This window comes from Myxocyprinus asiaticus, chromosome 37 (genome assembly GCF_019703515.2).
Source record: "Myxocyprinus asiaticus isolate MX2 ecotype Aquarium Trade chromosome 37, UBuf_Myxa_2, whole genome shotgun sequence".
In the NCBI taxonomy this organism is placed as follows: Eukaryota; Metazoa; Chordata; class Actinopteri; order Cypriniformes; family Catostomidae; genus Myxocyprinus; species Myxocyprinus asiaticus.
In genome coordinates this window covers 5,275,818-5,299,265 of record NC_059380.1, presented here as the reverse complement: position 1 = coordinate 5,299,265, position 23,448 = coordinate 5,275,818, and the positions used below count along the sequence as shown (strand labels likewise).

The 23,448-nt window shown below is 38.8% G+C and overlaps 1 protein-coding gene across 2 annotated transcripts in view; it reads left to right on the top strand.

The window, feature by feature from the left end:
- LOC127427574 (ephrin type-B receptor 2) overlaps positions 1–23,448 on the top strand; it is a 217,435-nt gene that overhangs the window by 179,025 nt on the left and 14,962 nt on the right. For both annotated transcript variants that reach the window (XM_051675233.1, XM_051675234.1), the window contains exons 7-13: positions 579–741; positions 4,253–4,361; positions 5,086–5,150; positions 8,686–8,808; positions 8,929–9,176; positions 16,689–16,904; positions 17,005–17,154. In XM_051675233.1, the coding sequence (XP_051531193.1) occupies positions 579–741; positions 4,253–4,361; positions 5,086–5,150; positions 8,686–8,808; positions 8,929–9,176; positions 16,689–16,904; positions 17,005–17,154 (1,074 nt within the window). The remainder of the gene's footprint in view (positions 1–578; positions 742–4,252; positions 4,362–5,085; positions 5,151–8,685; positions 8,809–8,928; positions 9,177–16,688; positions 16,905–17,004; positions 17,155–23,448) is intronic.

The following is a 23,448-nucleotide window of genomic DNA, read 5'->3' as shown; positions in this document are numbered from 1 at the left end:
CGCAACAATGGCAACATCTTTCGGCCCAGACTAATGAATCGTGGCTGGCCTGAAAGTGTCAGCCACCGTTTCTCCGCCAGGCACCCTGAGTCGGGCTCTCCTGATGGGCTTTGATGAGATAAATAGTCCTGTTAGAGAGCCATATGTACCTGAGATACACCTCTAACTCTCCCATGCTGTGAGGCTAGAAGATCGACTGTGACCAAAACGAAAATGGTTTTGTGCAATTGATTTGCACAATTGTTTTTAATTGTGTCGATTCTGCACCACTACCATCCCCAGAGCAATTGCAGAAATAATCTCTGTTTTCAAGCACTTCCCCTGTCTTCTGTTCATTGGAAAATCAGATAGTTGCGCCTCTAAACTCATATCATTGGTTCAGTGTGGCCAGTGTTGGCTGGTCAGGATGCTCAAACAAAGCATCCTGACATTTTCTTGGGGAATCAAACAGTTGTCTATGCATATTAAGCTGTGACACGTGAAACAATGACATACTCCAGCTTTAAGTACAGATGTGGACATTTTTTCTACTTTTTCCTTTTTGTAATTTCTCTGTGCCTCTGTCTTTCCTTCCTCAGGACCAGACCGAGCATAACTCCTCCGTAGTGAGGAGTCAAACCAACACCGCAGTCATTCGTGGCCTCAAACCCGGTGGCATCTACGTGTTTCAGGTCCGAGCCCGTACGGTGGCCGGGTTTGGACGCTACAGCGGCAAGATGTACTTTCAGACTATGACTGAAGGTGATTATGTAGTCAAAATTATGATAAAATGGTGGTTCATTTCTTCCAAAGACCTCTATCACCTTTTCAGATTTGCTCCTTGTGGGATTAAATTAAACGGGTACGATTCTCAGTTCTTATCTTAAAGTTGTTTGTTGTAATTGACTTCAAGATTTCAAAAGCAGATAGTTTATCTACTAATCTAATCATCTATTTATGGCAAATGTGTCATCAGTGTGCTCCATAGACTTTTGCAGCGATCATGGTAGTAAGTCAGGCATTAGATAGTAACAAACCTACTGAATTAATCTACAATGCCACAGCAAGAGAAATGATAGTTTACCTGAGTTTGCAGTGTGAATTGTATATGATAAGATAAAAGAAAACACTGGATACTGTAAATAATACAAAGACAGTAAAGAGCAACAACTGGGTTACTACTGCAATGCCACTGCTGGCTGCATGCAAAAACAAACATACAGCGTGACCAGCTTAATCCGATTCACAAATAGATGACTATTGAGTCAGATATTTTTTTTTTTTTTTACTTTTTTGTTTACTTATTTTCAACTGTTCCTTATAGTGCATGTACATAGTTTCTTACATGTATGTAAATTTTACTTGTTCAACATTCATAAATTATTTTTATTTTTTTCACACACAATATTTATCCGTATTTCTGCAGGCTTTAAGAAACAAACTAAAACAATGTATTTATTAAAAAAAGAAAGTATTGTCGCATTTAGTCAAACTTATGTTGCTTCAGGTGCGTGGAGCTGAACATCTCATCAAAGCCACAAAAATTGCTGTCAGCACACTGAATAGAGATTCAGACTAGGAAAAAGTCTAGCAAAAATACATGATTAATTTTTTTATTTGCATGGCAAAAAACCACAAGTGAATTAGAAACCAGACCAACAAGAGTGGACGTTTCAGCATATGGCTTTCTTCAATACTTAAACTAAAACAACTACACACCCATTTTTTTTTAGTACTTTTTGCTAGACCTTTTTTCTTGTCTGAATCTCTATCAGTGTGCAGACAGCAATGTTTGTGGTTTTTATATTATTATTGTTAATAATAATAATAATACAATTTTAATGAAAGCAAAATACATGCAACAAAACATATGTTGGGATTTAGTAAAAAGACTACAAAAATTAACCAGCCTGTTCGCTCTTACACTCTAGACTCAGTTCTTTTAATAAATCTGTTAGAAAGACTTGCAACACTGCCATTATTGATTTGAATCAGTATAACGATTGCTTGCTGAATCCATCAGAGCAGTTACTGAATTAAAATTTGACTCATTTACTGACTAGATATTTACAGTATATGAAAATGCATAGTTTAAAGTACACAACAACAAAAGAGTTTTGTAGTAATAAATGGATTCTTTTTTTCTTCATGTTATTATTATTATTTTTTTTTTTTTGGCATTTTTTGCCTTTATTTGATTTGAAAGTGGAGAGGGAGACAAGAAATGACAAGGGAGTAGAGGGAAACAACCTCGAGCCGGAAATCGAACTTGAGTCACCCATGACGGTACCAAACTTTATGTCGGAGCACTGCCCATAAGGCTACAACACCAACATAAATGGAATTTTAATAAATAATAATACAAATAAAATAAAAATAAAAAACACTAAAATGTGTCATAAAAATAGGATGATTTTGATTAGTGTGTAGTTTGGAACAGTTTTTGTAGGGAAGCTGTCCCGCTACAAAAACAGTTCTGTAAGAAACGCTGCAAAGGACTAATCAAACATACCTCTGGAAAGCTGCCCATCATCTCGCCCTTCCCAGTTTACCTCATCCAGAGGCTGCTGCCTTACTCACTAAGCAGCTTATTATGATCACAGACTAGAGTGAGAATTAGTCTGATCTATCCTCCCGTGCACTCTTTTGGCATGACAAGAGACATCAACCCAGCCAGGTGATCCAAACAAGGATGCGCCATGCCAGAAATCTGTGTTCACTTAGAATAATTTAACCAAGAGGTTTGAAACTGATTAAACAGGAAGTTACAGTGCAGCTGAATTCCCAACGTTCTGATTTTTTTATTTACTTTTAACATCTGCTTGTGGGAGTTCAAAGCAATGCAATTTAAATGTAAAGATCCCATGAAATCAGGGGCCTGGGTAGCTCAGTGGTAAAATACGCTGGCTACCACCCCTGGAGTTCGCTAGTTCGAATCCCAGGGCGTGCTGAGTGACTCCAGTCAGGTCTCCTAAGCAACCAAATTGGCCTGGTTGCTAGGGAGGGTAGAGTCACATGGGGTAACCTCCTCGTGGTTGCTATAATGTGGTTTGTTCTCGGTGGGGCGCGTGGTGAATTGAGCGTGGTTGCCGCGGTGGACGGCGTGAAGCCTCCACACGCGCTATGTCTCCGTGGCAATGCGATCAACAAGCTACGTGATAAGATGCTCAGGTTGACTGTCTCAGACGCGGAGGCAACTGGGATTCGTCCTCCACCACCCGGACTGAGGCGAATCACTATGCGACCACAAGGACTTAGAGCGCATTGGGAATTGGGCATTCCAAATTGGGAGAAAAAGGGGAAAAATCCCCCAATTTTTCCTCTTTCCCCCCCCCAAAAAAAAAATAAAGAAATAAGATCCCATGAAATCAAACTTAAGAGTTTTGTCTATTAGCTTTGGGACCGATATGCTAGTGCACTCCTAAAAGTTGACAAAATTCACTTTGAAAAGATATACGCATTTAAAATGTACAGTCTTTCTCTTCCCGTAAAACAGATAAAAAATATTCATGACTCAGACTGCACCCACTCACTTTCCAATCAAATGCTCTTGAGAACGAGAATGTCCCTCACCCTATAACCACCTAGCAGTAGCAAGTAGAAAATCATGTTCATGTCTGTGATGTAAACTGAAGGCTATTGGCTATTTAAAAAAGGGAAAATCCAACATATCCAGACCCAACTTCCCGTTTTGATAGGACATATGCCAACACAGGAAAGAAAAATGTGCTCATCAAGTCAGTTTATGGCTACTTTTGTTAAAATTTCGGTATAAATTCAGTAAAAACTAATTCTAGCTTGTAGCATGCGGCCTCCTCTAGCCTCTGTAGGGTGAAAGAACAGTCTTTATTTATAAGAGGCCGAAGAAAAAATTAGAGAAAGGTAAGCAGAGCGAAAAGAAAGAAAGAGAAGGGAAGATAAATAAGGCCAATCCTTCCCTACATCCCAAACCGTCTGTCTTGCACCAACAAACTCCATCCAGCACATTTCCTCTATCGCCTGCCCATATGCTGCTGGAGCCGAGAAGTCCGACTGTAAGGCCCCTTCTGCCCTGAAGGCATCTTACACAGAGCTTCCTGTCCCCGATTCCCCACTGCGAACCACCAAAGGGGAAATAGGGTTCTCTCACCTGTGTAGATATGCACTGTTTGTCTCCACACTCTTCTGCCTCAATGGAGTCTGAACTTGCTTCAGGCAACATCAGCTTTAGAGAAGGTCTGCTGGGGTTTGTCGGGAAGTGCTAACTATTAGATATGTGTGTGTGTAACTACAGAGGAGTACAACACTAGCATTCAGGAGAAACTGCCGCTCATCATTGGCTCAGCGGCTGCTGGTCTGGTCTTCCTCATTGCGGTGGTGGTCATCATCATCGTCTGCAACCGGTGAGTTCTGTCCAAATACAGATTCCTCACGCTGTGCCTAAAGGCCAAAATACTGTATACTCTACGCAAGTACATGAACACAGGTGTTTCTAACTACACAAGCTTGATTTGGTGTGTAGTTGCGTTCAGACCACAGTTCATAACGCAACACATCACACAAGGGCACAAGTGGCGCTATAGCTGACATTAATGTGAACTGTTCGCTTCTACGACGAGTTTTCTCTCTCAAGTCAACTATTATCATGGCAGAGCAACAGTTTGAAGAGAATATTGCTTAGCGAGTAAGGTAAAGTCAATATATTTATAGCAACCTACCTGAACAATAATGGCACAGACTTCACAAACTCTTTCACCTCTTTCAATACTGTGGTTTGTTACCGCTACAGTAATGCAAAAACACATGTTATGCGTGTTCAACCAGACCGTGCATTGGCCAAGCGCTCGCATTTGTGTACGGGTACGTGCGTAATGTGTTTCTGGCCATAAGCATGTAAACCATTAGTGTAGCTTCCTCTAATTATACCACCATCGTGTCAAAATCTCACTCCAAGTTACTGTTTTTTTAGTGGACTTTAACAGAGAAGCAGAGCTTGTAAAAACTTGCTTAATAACAAGAAGAGAGTTTGTGTTAACAAGATGACGGTGCCAGTAGTAAGTGTTTTTTCCATGGCTTGAGCTTCTTTTTTAAAAGCACCAGTAGAGCTGTTTGCATTTGTTCCAACAGACGTGGGTTCGAGAGACCGGATTCGGAATACACGGACAAGCTGCAGCACTACACCAGCGGCCACCGTGAGTACTTAGGCCTTAGCACTGCTGTACACACACCATGCAGTTTTTAGGTTTAACTAAAAACTTACACAAACTGTGAGGTAGCAGCACTGTCACAGGCATACAAATACAGTAAACTTTCTCAGCATATAAACCATAAACATTTGTCCATTTAAGTGCCTTCATTCTCCACTCTGTTAGGTTTTTCACTTGTAAATACGACTTTTCTTGGTCACTTACATGCTTGGAACTCGTAATTACGATATTTCTGACTCCACTTCAGGGCTGCAATATTGATCTATTGATCCATTATTATCTGACCAACATGTAATTCAACAAAGCAGAGTTTGAATTTTGAAATGCTGTTTTGGAGTAAATCTGCATATGATTATGGCATAAGAAATGGTTATTATTTATTTCTCTGCCATGCTGAAGGGAAACAAATCACGCATGTATGCTAGCATACTTAATTATTAACATGCAAAAGTCAAAACAGTTAATTTATTTGGAGGAAGGGTATAAAAATCTTTTTTTAAATAAAGAAGAAAATAAGGAATGGAGGGGGGCACACCACCTCCAAGACTTCATAGCTTCATACACTTCATACCCTGCAGTTGGTTTGCACTTCGCCCATGGATTGAAGCTTGTAATTTTCACAAGTGCTTGCCAGTTTTGTATGCCATATGCATCAGACGGTCTATGAACGGACTGTTGGCGGTCCGTGGGCGTGAGACTATACCCATGCACTCTCTTTCTTCCCTCACCCATCTCATACACACCTCTGTCTACAAATTCCTCTCTCCTTCACTTCACAAGACTCGTGTGTGAAATATGAATCCCACAGCTGCCCTCAAAATCGCATCAGAGAGCGCGATAGCCACTTCCCCTTCCCCTATTTCTTTGTTCATCTTTGTTCTTTTTATCTGTATTTTCTCATCAAACAAATAAACAAAGTTAATGCAAAAAAAAAAAAAAAAGCTCTGAACCAGGTATTTCAAAGTTAATAAGATCCATCAAAGATTTGTCATAAAATGAGCAATACTCCAGTAAATACCATCTTAGCCTTGAAGTGCTGCTCCATTTATAGAAATAAATCTTTGAGATTCTCCAGAGGCAATAATTTAAAGCACTTTCTCTCTCCCACTTTCTCTCTCTCTCTCTCAGGGCTTATATTTTATCTCTCTCTTGCTCACTCTGCTGAATTAAATGGTCTGGTGGCACTTTTCCTTAAGTTTTATAATACTTTTTTTTGCCCTTCCTTATCATTTTAAACAGCTTAAACATTAATCAATGGTAAAGGACTGCTGTAAATGCTGTATTTATTGAAAACATTTCTTGGAAGGTGTAGGGCCAGTAAAACCTGGAAAATCAAGGCCAGAAATCATCTGTTAGTTCCTAAGTGCAGAAAGTGTCCTTATATTAATTTTCTCACTCATTTCTCACTCACTTTTTCTCTTTTTCTCTTAGACTCACATAGTTTCTCAATCTTAAAGAGCACCTATTATGGTATAAACGTGCCTAATTTTGTTTTAAAGGTCTCATACAATAGATTTACATGCATCCAAGGTCAAAAAACACTTTAATTTGCTCATAATTTAAATTGCAGCATTACCTTTTTTTCCCAGTGTCAAAAACGACTCGTTCAATTATCCGTTCTAAAGGATTCATTCTAAACTCCTCCTTTCAGAGAGTCTACTCTGCTCTGATTGGTCAGATGTCCCAGTCGGTTGTGATTGGTCTACCGCTTAGTGTAGTGTTTGAGGGTGGGTCAAAGCTGTTTGCGAGCAGCCAATGAAGACCAGAGGTGGGTTTTTTGTTACCAAATTACGTAGGTTAGTACAGGAAGTAAGTCTGGAATTACTAACGACTGGTTTCAGGTTTTCAGAATCCGTTCTTTCTTTTGGGAGTCAATAAGTCCATTTGTCGTGATTTTTGAAACTGCAGACTTTTACATTCACAAACAGCTATATAACACACTACATGAAGGGTAATATTTGAAAAACCATAATAGGTGCTTTTTAAAGTGTTTGTTTACCAAAAAAAAAAAGAAAATTCTGTCATCATTTACTCAACCTCATGTTATTCCAAACCTGTATGAATTAGTTTTTTTTTTTTTCCATAAAAGGATATGAATGCTGTATTCCAAGGCTTCTGAAGCCATTTGATAACTTTGTGTGAGGAACAGGCTACAATTTAAGCAGCTGTTTTCTGAAAATCATTCCCTCTGATTGGCATGTGAAGAAACTGAGAAACGTTGAAATGAGAGCTTTAGCAGAGTGAAAGGTTTTCAGTGAATAATTTCCATCTGTTTCTTACACAAAGTAATTGTTTGGCTCCAGAAGACTTGGAAAATTGAGTCATATGGTCTACTTTTATCTTGATTATTATTCAATTTTTGGAGCTTGTGAGCCATTCTTATTAGATGTATGGAAAAGAGCAGCATTAACATTCTGTTGAACACCCCTTTTGTGTTCCTTGGAAGCAAGAAAGTCAAATGGGTTTGAAACATCATGGGGGTGAACTTTCATTTTCGTGCGAACTGTTCCTTTAAAACGGAGCTCTGCTCAGAAGAATATTCTCCAATATAGCACATACACCGCAAACTCATGAATTTATTAAATTTCGACGCTCATGAATCCTTTGATGTTTGACGTCATTTACTTCTCTCGCTCTATTTATCTTCTCCTCGTCTGTTGCGAGAACACATCTATCAACTCAAGAACTGTCTACACGGTCAGATCACCATTAAAAACCTTTTCCAGCTGCATGACAACACAATGTCTATTGAAATGCCTTCAGATAGATTTGGAGCCAAGAGGCTGAATAATCGGATTTGAGGCAGGAATGACTTAAAGTCCACCTAAAGCTAATTTACCTGCAATCAAAATCCATTTGATTGGCAGCAATGGAAAGGGGTGATATAGTCTCCATCAGAGACTACTGTATGACACCCTTGAGCTGATACATAACATTAAAATGCCTTATCTCAGTTGTGGCGAATGCTATTGCACTCCATTGAGTGCAGTGATGAGGTGTCCAATGTCATGCTTGGAATACAAAGCCACTAGAAAGCCAATCATTTCCAGAATTTTCTCACTTTACTTTTACAATGAGTGCTTTTACATGTAAGATCTTACACTGATTATGCTTAAGAAACCGACAATGTGAAAGGTCATGCAAATGCCTTAAACGGTTTTCTTGAAATGTAGTAAGGTCATAAACGGTTTAAGCAAACAACAATGGACACGCCTAGATTTTTGCACATTTTTGCTCTGCTTATAAACTTCTTTAGCGGCCTTCTGACGGCTTATCCGATGCATGCAAGTGTTGTGCGCATGTCTAAGTTTCGACGTTAAAACCGGACAACACCTGCAGAATTTTGCATCTCATGTAAATGCTTTTTTAAAATAATATGATTTTTGATACAGTATCAGCATATTGTTGTTCATGTACACACACTCAATGAATGATATTGTCTCTTTTTACAATATTATAAAATGAGTTCTTAGTCTTTTCAGAGCTCTAAATATTATAGCTGCTTTTTAATTTTCTCAAGTGTCACCAGGAATGAAGATCTACATCGATCCGTTTACCTATGAAGACCCCAATGAGGCTGTGAGAGAGTTTGCTAAGGAGATTGACATTTCGTGTGTGAAGATCGAGCAAGTCATTGGAGCAGGTAATTTGTTATCCAATCTCCAGACGTCCAACCGTGATCTACTGTCATATTCTTCTTGTTTCAAAATGTGCCTAGCCCAGTCTAGACCTAAAGATTTGATACACTTTTCTCGATCCCTAGGGGAGTTTGGAGAGGTGTGCAGCGGTAATCTGAAGCTCCCAGGAAAGAGGGAGATGTTTGTGGCCATCAAAACGCTGAAGTCAGGTTACACAGAGAAGCAACGGCGAGACTTCCTGAGCGAGGCGAGCATCATGGGACAGTTCGATCACCCCAATGTCATCCATCTGGAGGGAGTGGTGACCAAGAGCAGCCCTGTCATGATCATCACTGAGTTTATGGAGAACGGTTCATTGGACTCTTTCCTGAGGGTGAGTACATATAGATATAGACATAGAAATAGTTTAATATATACACTGGCGGCCAAAAGTTTGGAATAATGTACAGATTTTGCTGTTTCAAAAGGAAATTGGTACTTTGATTCACCAAAGTGGCATTCAACTGATCACAAAGTATAGTCAGGACATTACTGATGTAAAATAAATAAATAAATAAATAAAACAGCACCATCACTATTTGAAAAAAGTAATTTTTGATCAAATCTAGACAGGCCCCATTTCCAACAGCCATCACTCCAACACCTTTTTGCTGATTGCTGATACTAGAAAATCACTTGCCATTATATCAAACACAGTTGAAAGCTATTTGGTTCGTTAAATGAAGCTTAACATTGTCTTTGTGTTTGTTTTTGAGTTGCCACAGTATGCAATAGACTGGCATGTCTTAAGGTCAATATTACGTCAAAAATGGCAAAAAAGAAACAGCTTTCTCTAGAAACTCGTCAGTCAATCATTGTTTTGAGGAATGAAGGCTATACGATGCTTAAAACTGCCAAAAAACTGAAGATTTCATACAAAGGTGTACACTACAGTCTTCAAAGACAAAGGACAACTGGCTCTAACAAGGACAGAAAGAGATGTGGAAGGCCAGATGTACAACTAAACAAGGGGATAAGTACATCAGAGTCTCTAGTTTGAGAAACAGACGCCTCACATGTCCTCAGCTGACAGCTTCATTGAATTCTACCCGCTCAACACCAGTTTCATGTACAACAGTAAAGAGAAGACTCAGGGGTGCAGGTCTTATGGGAAGAATTGCAAAGAAAAAGCCACTTTTGAAACAGAAAACCAAAAAGAAAAGGTTAGAGTGGGCAAAGAAACACAGACATTGGACAACAGATAATTGGAAAAGAGTGTTATGGCTCTTAACCCCATTGAGCTTTTGTGGGATCAGCTAGACTGTAAGGTGCGTGAGAAGTGCCCGACAAGACAGCCACATCTATGGCAAGTGCTACAGGAAGTGTGGGGTGAAATGTCACCTGAGTATCTGGACAAACTGACAGCTAGAATGCCAAGGATCTGCAAAGCTGTCACTGATGCACGTGGAGGATTTTTTGATGAGAACTCTTTTTAAGAAGTTCAGAATTGTTTTTAAATTGTTATAGTGATTTTTCACATTGTTAATGTCCTGACTATACAATGTGATCAGTTGAATGCCATTTTGGTGAATAAAAGTACCAATTTCTTTCCATAAGAGCAAAATCTGTACATTATTCAAACTTTTGGCTGCCAGTGTATATATGCTGATTTACAGGTAGTCCATACTAATAATGCAGCCTTCATGGGTGGAATTATCCTACTTCCCACTTCTGAAGGTGTAATTATAAGGACGTCACGTTCAAGTGCTTTATTGTCAAAGAAAATAGAAAAATGGAGAATGCCAGGTTCACACTGCAAAAAATATTGTATATTAGTCTTTTATTTTTTGTTAGTAAAAATATCTAAATATTCTTTAAACAAGATAAATTTACTTGAGAAGCCAAATTACATGAAATATTTTGTCTTCTTTTCAGAGAAATCTTACAAAGTTTAGTAAAGTTTATGCTTCTAACAAGAAAAAACCAACATGGCAAGAAAAAAAAACTTGATTCAATTCATATCCAATTGGCATTTTTTTATTCTTTTTTTTTCCGCACAAATTTTCGTAAGATTTCTCTGAAAGCAAGACAATATATTTCTCAAGGATTTTTTTCTTGTTTTAAGGATATATAGATGTTTCGACTGAACAAATTTTGACACTGTAATACATGTTAATCAACTTGCTGATGATGCTGAAATTTTGGTCAATTACATACAATTTTCACTGTGTAATAAAAGTAAAAAAGCATCAAGTGGTGACTGATATACATAAATGTACAGTATATTATCAAAACAGCAAATGATAAAAAGGTAAGTGCCTTTGGAAAAATTAAGAAAACTCATCATTTACTACCGAAATTGTATTTTGCTCTACCATGTTTAAAGTTTATGTCGTCTCCCGACTCTGAAACTTGAGTATCAAAGTTATCTCAGAGTCTCCCAGTCGTAATTAAGACTTATGGGGGCGTTCGTGGGCAACTTCCAAGTAGGATACTCATATTTACGTTAATTCCTGATAGCACTTGAAGACAGCATTAGTCCATTCTTGATGAATGGAAAGCTCATGAGTTGAAAATGTACAGGGTTGCCTCAAATAGATTTATGAATTTACTGTCCTTACTAAACTGATTATTTCATTAAAACGTTACACAAAGCATTTGCCAATCAATCGACTGTATGAGAGAGTTTTGTTTTGGAGTAAAACTGAGGTTGATTACATTTTAGAACCATAACAAACAACATTTCACGCAATCTGTGGCTACGTCTACATTAATCTGGATACATTTGAAAACAGTGTTTTCGTTTTTGAAACGCTCTCTGTCCACACTACCATTTTTAAGCATTTTCCAAAAGTTTCTCGTCCACACTGAAACGCATTAAAAGTTTAAAACCCCTTACTGCGCATGCAAAAAATTGCCATTGCATGTCCAGTAAACTTCCCGTATCCTTTAAAGGAATGCAATGTGAAGGTTGTACAAAGTAACATTTATCTTTAACAACACTATCAAAGTTAATAAAATCAGGTACAACAGTGGCGCTATAACACTGGCCACCATCTTGATTGTTTTGGTTGACTGGATCACATGACTGCATCACATGACAACAAATATGTCATTGTTTTCGGATATATCCGTTTTCGCAGTCCACACTACAACGCAAATACTGCATTTTCACATTTATCCACTTGGCAGAGCGTTTTCAAAAAGCTCAGTTTTCGCTGACAAAATCGCTGTCTCAGTGTGGACGGATGGCCAAATGTAACCTAATCAAAAACAGTAATAAACCGCATTGCTTTGTTTAGCTAGATATATTTTTTTATTTTCTAAAGAAAATTTGAGTGGTGCTTGCCTGTGCAAAACTCACTGCCATGATGCTATGGTATTGTGGGTGGTTGCCAGGGTGTTGCTGTGCATTTGCTTAGGTGGTCTGAGTGTTTTGAGTGCATGGCTAGACGACTGCTCAAAAATAAATATAAAATGCAATCCTTTACATAACAAAAATGTAATATTGAATCATTTTTTTTTTTTTTTTTTTTGTTTGTTTTTTTAATAGATTAATTGAAATTGATCTTCCATTTGCTAAAATGAATTGGATTTTCCAATGTTAAGCACATACATGCTCAGTCACTTCAACATGCCCCAAATTCCCATCACATTGGAGCGAAAATCTTTCATCAGGTGTGTATACACTTCAACATTTCTCATGTCCATCAGGTAGTTCACTGCAGGGTGTCTCTCTAATACTGATCTTCCCCCCTGCTGCAAACGTCTACTCTCAGTATTGATTCCAGCTGTAATACTGTTATAATAAGCTCAATACTCTTCCATTCATCTCTACGGGATGCCACACTAACATTTGCTTAAAGACGGTCTCTTTAAAGAAAAGCACTTCGCCGCTCTTCAGTCGTTGCTCTCTGGTTTGTCATGCCCTCATTTCGCATTGGTCACGCTCTCTTGGCCACACTCTCTGCATTACATTTGTCAGATGAATACTCTGTCTTATAAAAATATAAACCATATGTGCTTCTAAAATATATCATGTAACACACAGAGTGATCATAGAATAGTGTTTAATTCTGTGCATAATCCATGTTTATGACAATGGCGGAGATCTGGATTCCCAGTACAATGAAACTGCTCTATATCTGCATCCATCCCCATGGACGCATTCAGATGATTAACCGAGCAAGAGAATTGCCCAAATCCCTGCTTACCGAACAGGCATGCAGAATGAGAAGGAAGACTGCTGTCAGCCGGCAAGTGGCACGTGTCAGTTTGATTTCAGCTCCGAGCTGATGCGGGTAAAAGCCTTTATCGCTGCTAATTGGCCTTGCTGTTCCAAGTTGCCTTTGATTGATGTAAATATCTCATCTTTGGGGGAGGAATGACTTTACTTTGCTCATTAGCATGGTTTTGCCTCTGATCTATCAGGAGGGAACACTTATTTTATCCTTCACACATAACTTTTTTGGGTGTCAAGCTCAGGAAGTAATTATCGGAAACAAGAAACCTCCATGATTATGGAGTTTGAATGAAGAGAAGTAAACAGGAAACAAACGTCCTGCCATTTGTTAGAAATTTGAACCAAATTTATATTTTCTTACCACAATCAGATTCAGCTCTCGCTAACATCTGTAAATGTGTGGTTCTGATGTTATTTTAGCTGTTTGGCGAGCCAGTTGTTTCACTCGTGTTTATACTTGCATCCTATGCACATCCCACCCTGTGACAGAATGCACATGCCCTACCATGCCATATCGAAGTTTGCATGAGTAACTGAGTGGCGTCTGGTAATATCAGTAGAAATAAGAGTCAAAAATCAGAATGAGGATCTAAAGATCTGAAAGGTTTACTTTGGAATTGATTCATGATTATGTGTTAGAACATGTAAAAAAAAAAAGGCCAACTAATAATTTGCTCTCATACCGTCAGGTTTTGGTGGCATAAGAGAGAGCTTTGAAATGTGTCAGATCATTGTGCAGGCACACATTTGTGTTGTTTGTGCAAGAATGTCATACCTTTCTGACAGAGCACGTGAACTCTTTGAAAACAGCACGCCTCTGTTGTGGCACCTCACTTTGACAGCAGATGACAACATTCGGTGATGGTGCTCAAATGCAAGTCTGACTCTTGTAAGACAGGGCAGAGAGAGGCCTGACACTAACCCATTTTGTATTTCTTTCTTGCTCTGATCCAGCTTTCAATATTGTTTTGTGGCAGAGTAAGCAGCGTGAAAGAGAGAGTGAAAGGAAGAGAGAGAAACTCGAAAAGGTTTGCTGCCTGCCACTATAAAACTTTCAGACAGATTTGAGAAACGTCAAACTGAAAAGTCGAGCACCGCCGTACTGACAGCAAAGAGACTTCTTGTAAGAAACGCCATGGATGGAATAATTCATAATCAGAAAAGAAAGAACATTTGCTTCACTGAGGCTGCAGATCCGAATACCTTTGGGTGAAGAATCCCTCCAATTAAACTATAAAAAAACACTGTGAGCCGATTAGAGTGCCAGGCTGTATTTGTAAAGGATTTCAGCTTTATGAATAATGGATGGTGCTTAATTGCTGTGGAGGGTGAGGAGAAGTTCGATGAAGTTGGCTTAATGTGGGAGAAGGGTTTGAGCTGCCAAATTATAGGGTGTGTTGCAATCAGGGAGTTGGCCATTTCTAGGGCTGTCCCATTGTCAACATCATTCCAGTGCACTGAAATGTTTGCTCCTTAGAAATCTGAAGTTTGCACAGTACAAACCATTGAGCCTTGCCTTTTCACTATGTTCCCTTACCAAAAATGTCTTCATTAGATGCGGCCATCATCATATTCTTAAATGAATATTCCAGGTTCAATACAAATTGAGCTCAATTGACAGCATTTGTGGCATAATGTTGATTACCACAGAAATTAATTTCGACTTGTCCCTCCTTTTCTTTAAAGAAAAAATCATGTGTATGTTACAGTGAAAAAGGAGTTACATTTTGTCTGTTCTCACCCAAAACCAATTGGATCGCTTCAGAAGACATTGATTAAACCCCTGGAGTCTTTTGGAGTGCCTTTATGCTGACTTACCTGACCTAACACTAACCCTAACCTGACTTTATGTTGAGATATTCTTCTAAAATCCTTCTTTGTGTTCTGCAGAAGAAAGAAAGTCATACACATCTGGGAAGGCATGGCATGAGGGTAAATGATGAGAGAATGAAGAAGTAGTGAACTGATTATCAGATTAGACAAATATTTCCTTTTAAAGTCACCTTAACCAGCAAAGTTAAAAAACACGTGTTTTAGCGTTTAGTGTTTGATTTACGGCTTCGCTGCTGTCCAGGGCACATCAGGACAGATTAGCGTGTACACTGTAGCATTTTAGACCCTGTTTACACCAGTGTTCAACGCTGTCCACTTGTGATCAGATCCCCCAAAATGCATCTTAATCCCTGTTCATGACATAGGGAATTAGGGGGCAGGATGAGACACAGCCAAAGAGAATGAAGACATTTTGTTTGTCCAACATCAACTGCTGTTCATCTGTCCCAACTTGACGTGCGTGCCTGTCCACACTCCGCCTGCTGAATTCATCTCCTCTGATCAGAGGCTGAATGCTGCATGCCTCATGGCTGTCTGTGGAGGGTCCAAAGATGGAAGCAACTGCAAGCACAGCTGGGTCCAACACTGCTGGACCTCCTCATATGCAAAGAGCTTTCTGACCACCATGGTCAACAGCTGCAAGATTTTCCGCATCCCCTCATTGATCACTGAATGCCTGATCTAGCATTGCGTAGTGTAAACTCGACCAATCCTCTAGCATCTTTGCACAGCCAGCCCAATCCAGGCTTTACTCAATGCATTGTTTTCAGTCTCTAAATCAACGACTCTAAATCAAGCTACTCTTATCCAACTTGGCAAACTAGACCTTAACCACGTTTTCCACAGCTTAACTCTTGCTTTAGTGCTGTTGTTTAGGATTTATGGCTATAGCATAACTTCAGACGTGCTGACTAAGTTATATTTCTATGCTAAGGATGTGCAAAACTACTTATTTAAAAAAATTACCTATTGGTTGGTTTTCGGAATGACTAGTTGGTGTTTTCAAACACTCACCTGTCTTTCATAATTTGGACAAACAGATTGCCCCTCTGCAAATGCTATTGTTAATGTCAGTGGTGTAATAAAAAGATTGCAATTCTGTTTGTTGCCGCTGGTGGCATAGAACTTACTCACTTCACCTTTAAGGAAGCCATATAGAATTAGGCTTGTTCCTTGGTCATGGGGGTTAAGAAGTGGTCTAGAATCTATAACCATTGTGCATAACCATAGGCATCTAACCTCAGGTGGCTCCATGGGGAATAATGTCCTTGTAATAGGTATAATGTAATGCACTTTGGATAAAAGCTTAGGCTGAATGACAACTTGTTTTACTTACACATTACATATACTGTAAATATGAATGTGAACATTGTATTTAAAAATATATTCAATTACAACATAAAAAAAAAACAAATAGTAAATGAAAACAATCAATGCATTACTAGTGTAAAACCAGTATAATTGTATTGAATACCACAGTAAAAAGTTTTGACCAATATATGGAAACCAAGTAAATGTTAAAATAGTCAGTTCAAATGATAATAGATGCCCTAATTGAAGCATTCCTGGAGTGTCAGATGAATAGACCACTTAATGTAAAAATTAGTCAAAAAGTAGATAACCAGGTCGTTTTTGACCCACGCATGCATTTTAGGTCATAAGACTTTCTGAGACGTTGTCTCTAAATTCATACCATTTAAAAGCACTGGTGTTGTAAAATATTACAGCTAAGATAACCAAATAACCAAATCTAGATAAACTCACTTTTCAACTGACTTTTTTTGGACTCATCCCTTTGTTGACTCTTCCCTTTTCTGTACTTATTTCCAGCAAAACGATGGGCAGTTCACTGTGATACAGCTGGTGGGCATGTTACGTGGGATTGCCTCTGGGATGAAATACCTTGCGGACATGAATTACGTTCACAGGGACCTGGCTGCCCGCAACATTTTAGTTAACAGTAACCTTGTCTGCAAGGTGTCTGATTTTGGACTCTCGCGCTTCTTGGAGGACGACACGTCTGACCCAACCTACACCAGTGCCCTGGTAAGACATCTTTTTTATGTTATGGCATTCATGCACTTTTGTTGTACTTTAACTTCTGAGAAATTAAATTACCTGTGTTTTTGATTGTGGTTTATACAAGGGGGGGAAGATCCCTATTCGATGGACTTCCCCAGAGGCCATCCAATACCGGAAGTTCACCTCTGCCAGTGACGTATGGAGCTACGGCATTGTTATGTGGGAAGTGATGTCGTATGGTGAGAGGCCATATTGGGACATGACCAATCAAGATGTACGTGCTCAATCACCTACATTTATTAAGCTGTTAATATGTTCATGATGATGATGATGATGATGATGATCGGTTGTCGTATGTTAGAGCGTGACAGATGAGAGCTGTGTAGCAATGCTGAATCAAAGGCTAAGGTAAAGAGCTGTGTAGCAATGTTGAATCAAAGGCCAAGGTAAACAGTCGCAAAAGCGCACCATAAATCTGCCCATGTGCTGCTCTGCTGTATGCATGGCCAAACCTCAGACCCCAAACACTCCATGAGCACAGTCAGTTTATGCAGAAACAGCCACACTGATCATCACATCCCACTGGCCTCAGAATGCAGAAGAAGACATGGAAGGGTTTGTGCCAAGACTTTTTTTGTTTAAATGACTGTATTTGTGTTTGTTTGGAGGATGTATGTTCTTGGTGGCTACGTCAAATCTTTCTATCTGTCTGTCTGTCTAATGTTGTATCTGTCTGCCTGTGTGTCTGTCTAATGTTGTATCTATCTATCTGTCTGTCTGTCTGTCTGTCTATCTGTTTGTCTGCCTAATGTTGTATCGGTCTGTCTGTCTAATGTTTTATCTATCTATCTATCTATCTATCTATCTGTCTGTCTGTCTGTCTGATGTTGTGTCTATCTGTCTGTCTATCTGTTTGTCTGTATGTATGTCTGTCTGTCTGATGTTTTATCTATCTGTCTGTCAGTCTGTCTAATGTTGTATCTGTTTGTCTATCTGTCTCTCTGTCTGTCTGTCTATCTATCTATCTATCTATATCTGTCTAAGGTTGTGTCTATCTGTCTGTCTATCTGTTTGTCTGTATGTATGTCTGTCTGTCTGATGTTTTATCTATCTGTCTGTCAGTCTGTCTAATGTTGTATCTGTCTGTCTATCTATCTATATCTGTCTGTCTGTCTGTCTAATGTTGTGTCTATATGTTTGTCTGTATGTCTGTCTGTCTGTCTGATGTTTTATCTATCTGTCTGTCAGTCTGTCTAATGTTGTATCTGTCTATCTGTCTCTCTGTCTGTCTGTCTGTCTATTGTTGTATCTGTCTGTCTGTCTGTATCTATCCATCCATCCATCATTTTTTTTTCTTATAGTTTGTCTAAGTTCTTAAGTTGATCTTAATACACATAAAAATCTTGATTTAGATAAACAAAGGTCTATTGGAAATATTATTTTTCAATTACCTATACATCTCTTAAATTCAGCCACTAAAATTCACCTGTGTGTAATGGATAGTTTTTGCTGAACAAAAAGACGATTTCACATGCAAGGCACAATGCCATGTTAAACTTTCTCTGCCCTTCATGAGACCTCCCATTTCTATCATCCCTCTGGGTGGCTGGAAAAAGGCAAATTGTGGGTCCAGATAATGAAAATAGTTTCAAATTGAAAGTGTGAACACTAATGCACAAAAAGGGGGCGCAGATCTCTACAGTTATCTTATTAGCAGCTCCAAATAGCGTTGCGGTCCTCCCATCGGGCTGGCCATTTGAGGCAGCTGAATGAGATTAATCAGGCCTTGAATGGAGCATAGTAATGGCTGCAATAATGAGCTAGGGAACACAGGGTCTCACTCGGGTCCTGTTCATTCTTTCCACTTTATGGATGTGCATCTTTCTTCAGCCACCAAGGCTGCTTTTACGGTGTATCCTGCGTGTCATTCACAGCATCCTGTTTCATTAAAATGCCACAAATACATTCACATCAGTGTTTGGGAGTAACTTTTAATAACTTTAATGTAGTTAGTTCTTTTTTGTTAGTAGCTTGTAGTGTAGTTAACAACTTTTTCCAAAGAGTAGCTTGACAGTAGTTAAACTATTTTAAATTAAGAGTAACTTGTAGTGGGGGCCTGGGTAGCTCAGCAAGTAAAGACGCTGACTACCACACCTGGAGTCACAAGTTTGAATCCAGGGAGTGCTGAGTGACTCCAGTCAGGCTTCCTAAGCAACCAATTGGCCCAGGTGGGTAGAGTTATGTTGGGTTAACCTCCTCGTGGTCACTATAATGTGGTTCTTGCTCTCGCTCGCTCACTAGGTCTCCGCGGTAACACGCTCAACAAGCCACGAGATAAGATGTGCAAATTGTCTCAGATTCATCCTCCACCACCCGGATTGAGGCGAGTCACTATGCCACCATGAGGACCTAGAGTGCATTGGAATTGGACATTTTGGGGAAAAAAAGGGAGGAAAAAAAAAAAAAAGAGTAACTTGTAGCTTGACAAGCAACAGTTTCAATGTAGCTTCTCCAACACTGATCCGGATTGGATGCAGACAGCAGCTTAGTCGCCATTCGCTCATTTCAAGTACATGCTTTGCATAAAACCTCAGTATCTGTTTTACACATTTAGTGAGGCTATGCAGTTAATTTGCTGGTGTACAAGACATATCTAAACACAGAGTGACGTTCTTGATTTCCCATAACAACTTGCAACACGTTTTCTAAATGTAAAATTTAGTCAGTATGTATATTATAGACCATGTGTTAATCATATTTAATTTGACAGATGTTGCATGATTGAAGATGAGTAGGAGGGGTTGGAGCCAGAGGCAGGCAGAAAACTGCAGTGTGTGCACGGCGCTGCCAAACAACTTGGAATTCAAGAGTAACTCTAAAGCCAAAAGTATGCTTCGTTTTTCCGTTTGCAACTACATCTCGGGTCATGGCGTGAATTTCGTCGGACTGAACATATGCAGCCCAGTTTTTGTAACCACACGGACTTGTTGTACATGTCTGTGCGTGTCATCTGCGTATGTGCCTGGAATCGACTGCACTATAAAGCACAACAGTGCCCGCCTTCTTGTGCAGCCATCTTGGTTCCAGAAGTACTTTTCCCATTAATTTTTTTTTTTCATAGGCATTTCATCAAATACTTCATAAAAGCATTCTAAGCCCTGAACCAAACCAGCTCTGAGGTGAATCACAACACTACAAACTTTGATTTGTATCAAAAAGTATTTGAAAATGTGATAAAAAAAAAATAAGACTGAACAAGGAATTAACTACAATCCCATGAAGCATTGCAAATGAGGTTATCAAATTAAAAACAATGGAAACATTTAAAACTGTTGATTTATGTTGATTATAACTATAAAATCATTATATTTAAAGTATATTGCAGAATAATCATATATATACAAATATATTCATATTTTGAGAGTAGGGAGACAGTGCATCATGGCAGTGGGCAGTCGCTTGTGTGGTGGTTTGTTTGCCACGATTCTCTGATTGGTGGATTCTACCCCTCAGGATCATGGGTAGTGTAGTTATTCACCAGGAATTCAGCTATTAAACATATTATTTTTTTTATTTTTTTTTAACTTGTGGCTTGTGGCTAATGGCTTCAACAGAAGCATATACCACCGATTAACAACCTCAGATCTCATGGTAGGTCTTTTAAGGTTTACAAGTTATTATTAATAATCAATTCCCCTATGGAAAAAAATGAAGGGGATTTTTACTTTCGAAGCCAGACTGTTGTGGCCTATTGACTAACATTTAGCACTCACAGTGCACATTTGTCTAACATGTCTGTACGAGCTCACGGTAAATGGAGTATACTTTGAAAGGCTAAACGTCTCGACTGCACGTCATGTAACGGCAAGCAAAAAATATATGATCAGAGTGGAAATGCATGTACTTCCATGGGCAGGTTCTATTAGCTGATTTTAAGAGGTATTTAGATAGTAGCTGTGCTGACCGTAATTGCTTATTTATAGTCTCTGTGTGTATGCTGTGTAAAATGTTGCTTGTGTGTGGTTGTGTAAGTGTGAAGGTTGAATTTGATCAAGTGTGTGTTTGTGGCCAATGACAAATGGCTTCCTTGGGTCCTCCTAAGACCCAGATAATGATCACAAAGCATTTATGAAGACTGCAGATCAATCCTCTGTCTCCAGCGGTGTAACAAGCCCCACAGACACCAGCTCTTGTCTGACGCCACCTGCTTCACGCCACACCAACAGTTACTATCAAAACATTAGTGCTTTATGGCAGTACATTAAATTAACTTAAATTAAATCTAATACATTGTAGGTTTGTGTTACAGGATTAAACATCTACTGATATTGATTAAACTTCAACATTATCTTTAGTTATTACACATTAACAAGCTCTAATTTAGCTCACATTATAACAGACTTTTTAATCATTAACACACACCAGGCCTGAGAAAAAAAATCACAGATGTCAAGAGCACAGCATAACATAAAAATGGCTTATACTGTCGGAGACGTGGACTGAGCTGTACTGCACGTGTTACCACACACTGTGCAGTTTTATATATGATAAATGCCACGCAGAGACTTCTGTGAACATTTTTGAGTGATGATGCAAATTAATCATTGAATCGATGCATTGGAATGGACAGTTTTAACAGATTCATTCAACTGAATCAAGCTAACCAACTCTAATAACCTTTTTTGCTACTGCAGTTTCGATCAGTTTCAATCACCGGTAACACTTTACAATAAGGTTCCATTTGTTAACATTAGTTTACATGAACTAACAATGAAAAATATTTTTATCAAATCAAATCAAATCAAATCACTTTACACTTTTACAGCATTTATCTTAGTTTATGTTAATTTCAATGTATACTAATATATATATATATATATATATATATATATATATATATATATATATATATATATATATATATATATATATATATTTTTTTTTTTTTTTTAATCAAACGTATTTGATAACATTAGTTAATGCACTATGAACTAACACAAACTTACAATGAACAAAAGTATTTTTTTTTTTTTATGATGCCTAATGCATTAACTAATGTTAACGACTGGAACCTTATTGTAAAGTGTTGCCCAATCATATTTACACTCTCATAATCGTGAGTCAAGTATCACGGAACTAGTCTAATGATGCACTTAATGGCTTAAAAAAGGTGCATTAAAATAATTGTGATATTCATGATATTGCTTAATTCATTGTATCATATTGTAAATACAGTGCATTCAGAAAGTATTCAGACCCCTTAATTTTTTTCACATTTTGTTATGTTGCAGCCTTATGCTAAAATGCTTTAAGTTATTATTTTTTCCACATCGATCTACACTTCATACCCCATAATGATAAAGCAAAAACCAGATTTTTGATAACTCTGCAAATTTATTGAAAAGAAAACTGAAATATCACATTGATATAAGTATTCAGACCCTTAACTCAGTACTTAGTTGAAGCACCTTTGGCAGTGATTACGGCCTCAAGTCTTTTTGGGTATGATGCGACAAGCTTTGTACACCTGGATTTGGGGACTTTCTGCCATTCTTCTCTGCAGATCCTCTCAAGCTCTGTCAGAATGGATGGGGACCGTCAGTGGACAGCCATTTTCAGGTCTCTCCAGAGATGTTTGTTTGGGTTCAAGTCCGGGCTCTTGCTGGGCCACTCAAGGACATTCACAGAGTTGTCCATAAGCCACTCTTGCATTGTCTTGGCTGTGTGCTTAGGGTCATTGTCCTGTTGGAAGGGGAACCTTCGGCCCAGTCTGAGATCCTGAGTACTCTGGACCAGGTGTTCATTAAGGATATCTCTGTATTTTTCTGCGTTCAGCTTTCCTTCAACCCTGACCAGTCCCCCAGTCCCTGCTGCTGAAAAAAAACTCCCACAGCATGATGCTACCACCACCATGCTTCACCGTTGTGATGGTATTGCACAGGTGATGAGCAGTGCCTGGTTTCCTCCAGACATGACTCTGAGAATCTTGTTTCGCACAGTCTAAGAGTCATTTAGGTGCTTTTTTGCAAATTCCAAGCAGGCTTTCCATGTGTCTTGCACTGAGGAGAGACCAGAGTGACCATCAGATTCTTGGTCACCTATCTTACCAAGGCCCTTCTCCCCCCGATTGCTCAGTTTGGTCGGGCGGCCAGCTCTAGGAAGAATCCTGGTTGTTCCAAACTTCTTCCATTTAAGAATTATGGAGGCCACTGTGCTCTTGGGTCCCATCAATGCAGCCAAAAAATGTTTGTAGCCTTCCCCAGATCTGTGCCTCGACACAATTCTGTCTCTGAACTCTGCAGTCAGTTCCTCTGACCTCATGGCTTGGTTTTTGCTCTGATATGCATTTTCAGCTGTGAGATCTTATATAGACATGTGTGCCTTTCCAAATCATATCCAATCAATTGAATATGCCACAGGTGGACTCCAATCAACGTGTAGAAACATCTCAAAGATGATCCAGATAAATGTGATGCACCTGAGCTAAATTTCAAGTGACATGAAAAAGGGTCTGAATACTTCAAGTCAATGTGATATTTCAGTTTTTTCTTTTTCATAAATTTGCAAA